Source organism: Diabrotica virgifera, chromosome 5 (assembly GCF_917563875.1).
Source record: "Diabrotica virgifera virgifera chromosome 5, PGI_DIABVI_V3a".
Classification (NCBI taxonomy): domain Eukaryota; kingdom Metazoa; phylum Arthropoda; class Insecta; order Coleoptera; family Chrysomelidae; genus Diabrotica; species Diabrotica virgifera.
This window is the reverse complement of record NC_065447.1, coordinates 159224412-159226689: the sequence shown is the minus strand read 5'-3', so window position 1 is coordinate 159226689 and position 2278 is coordinate 159224412. Positions and strand designations below refer to the sequence as shown.

Here is a 2278-nt window from a genome sequence, read left to right as displayed (position 1 = left end):
CGACCTGAATATTGAAGCCGAACGTATTGAAAGAGTACACCGATTTAAATATCTGGGATATACAGTAAATGATAAGTGGGACCCAGACGTAGAGATTAGGATCCGAATTGAAATAGCAAGATCCAAATTCATAAAAATGAGAAAGCTCTTAAGCAACCGCAACCTAAGCGTTAACCTCCGATGGCGCGCCACAAAATGCTATGTACTCTCTACGCTACTTTACGGAGTAGAAGGGTGGACGTTAACAGCAGCAACTATAAAGAAGTTAGCGGCTCTAGAAATGTGGCTGTATCGACGCATACTGAGAATTCCTTGGACAGACAGAGTGACCAACACAGAGGTATTGAGACGAATGGGTAAAGAGTTGGAATTGTTAACAACTGTTAAAAGGAGGAAAGCGTCATACCTGGGCCATGTGTTCCGTAATGATAAGTACAGTCTGCTACAGCTTATCGTCGAAGGCAAGATTGAAGGTAGAAGAGGTTTGGGCAGGAAGAAGAAATCCTGGCTGAGAAACTTGAGAGAATGGTTTCAAATACCAGAAGCTGCGAACATAATACATGCGGCACAAAACAGAGAAACCTATCGTTTGATGGTCGCCAACCTTCGGTAGACTCTCCCTGGGGCTGTATTTTTACCTCGACGGCGGTGGGAGGGCCGAGTAACGGGTCGTGGTCCCTAAAATTGTGAGGGGAGCACGACCGGTGAAACCAAGAACAGTCCCAGCGTCCAGCGACTGTGCACCGGGTGGGCGCCGGACACCGCCGCTGGACGCTAAAAGGCGTCGCAACTGAGGCGAGCAGTTGCGACGCCTTCGCCTTCAGCAGTTCTATTTCACCCTCGAACTTCCCTACGGCTACTCTAATCCCTCAATTTAATCTCGCCCACCTCAGCATTGTGGCCGGAGGTCGATAGGGGGGCCCCAAAGCACTGTGCGGGCGGCTCTGCCGTCGAACTCCGATTACAAGTTTTTGTTCGAAAACTTTTTCGATATACCCAATGCGAGTAGCCGCCATGTCTTACCCCACCAATGTACCTTTCCCACCACACATCCATTCCAAATCCCGCGTAACAGGGGAGGCAGCAGTTACGCGGAAACTCCAGGTAGCCTGTGAATACAGACTGCCACTGCGTCCGGAGGCAACCGTGATAAAAAGCCTAGAGGAGTAAACCTCAATAAAAAATCCCCATTATCACGGTGGAAGGCATCGTGCCAAAGATATGAGAGATGCGAGGGTTAGAGCATCATAAACGATCCCTTCGGGATACCTGGCGACCTCCCGAAGTAATACAGCCTTAACGCGGTAAGGGCGCACTGCTGCGTCGGACGAATAGCACGTCCCGACTCGTGGGAATTCATATGAATCCAAATCAAACAAAGAAAGCAAAGAGGGAAGACGAAGACGACCAAACGCAAACGAACAAGGATAACGCTACAGGTAAAAATGTGAATAGGGAAGAACAGCCGCTAGACGGCAAAGTAGACGAAGAAGAGCAGAGAAAATTCGAATTGGAACTATTGAATTGGCATAGTCAGCAGCCAAAAATGAACAGATCGGGTGCCCAAAAACACTCGACACTGGTAGGGGAGGAGATTCTAGGAGAAATACATAGGGAAGAAGAAGAAGAAGAAAAAGAAGATGGAGGCAAAAGAGAGGAAGGTTCCTCGGCAGAAATTGTAGAGAATGCAGAAGCAGAAGCTGAAGGAAAAAAAGAAAGCCAAGGGGAAGCAGGATGGCAGGATATAGAAGAAAGCATCCTGGCAACTTTCCTGTTCGATGAGGGGGAAAGAATCGAAATGCAACAAGTAAAAAAAAAGAAAGGGGGATAGTCTGGAGATTAATGAGAAATTTAAGAAGGAGAAATTAGAAGAGAGTAAGAAATACTCTGAAGAAACGGATAAAGAGAGGGTCCAGAGGAAGATAAGGGAGATGCTCGATATCCTAAACACGGATGGATCCATAGAACAAGAGAGGATTAGAATGAAGAAGCTACTGGGGGAAATAAACACGATTCAAAATAAAACCAGCCATATCCAAGTGTCAAAAGGAGAGGAAGAAGAGATAAAATGCCAGCAATGTCAATTAAAGGTAGAACAAGACAGGCAGAGAAAGGGGACAGAAAAAATAATAGGGATCCTAAACAAAGGGGGAGACTCAAACGCCTTTAGCCAAATCTACAAAAAGAAATGGGAAGAAAAGGTCTTTGAAAAAACGAAATGGGAACAAGGTGGACTACAGGAAACGGTAGAAAAGAAAGAATGCTTAATAATAACGAA

General features: G+C 46.1%; 1 protein-coding gene across 1 annotated transcript; it reads left to right on the top strand.

Annotated features, from left to right (window-relative positions):
- The first annotated feature begins 1360 nt into the window (after window positions 1–1360).
- Window positions 1361–1831, top strand: LOC126885509 (cilia- and flagella-associated protein 251-like). The gene has a single exon (XM_050652089.1). The coding sequence runs from the start codon at window positions 1361–1363 to the stop codon at window positions 1829–1831; it is 471 nt and encodes a 156-aa protein (XP_050508046.1).
- Window positions 1832–2278: the final 447 nt, after the last annotated feature.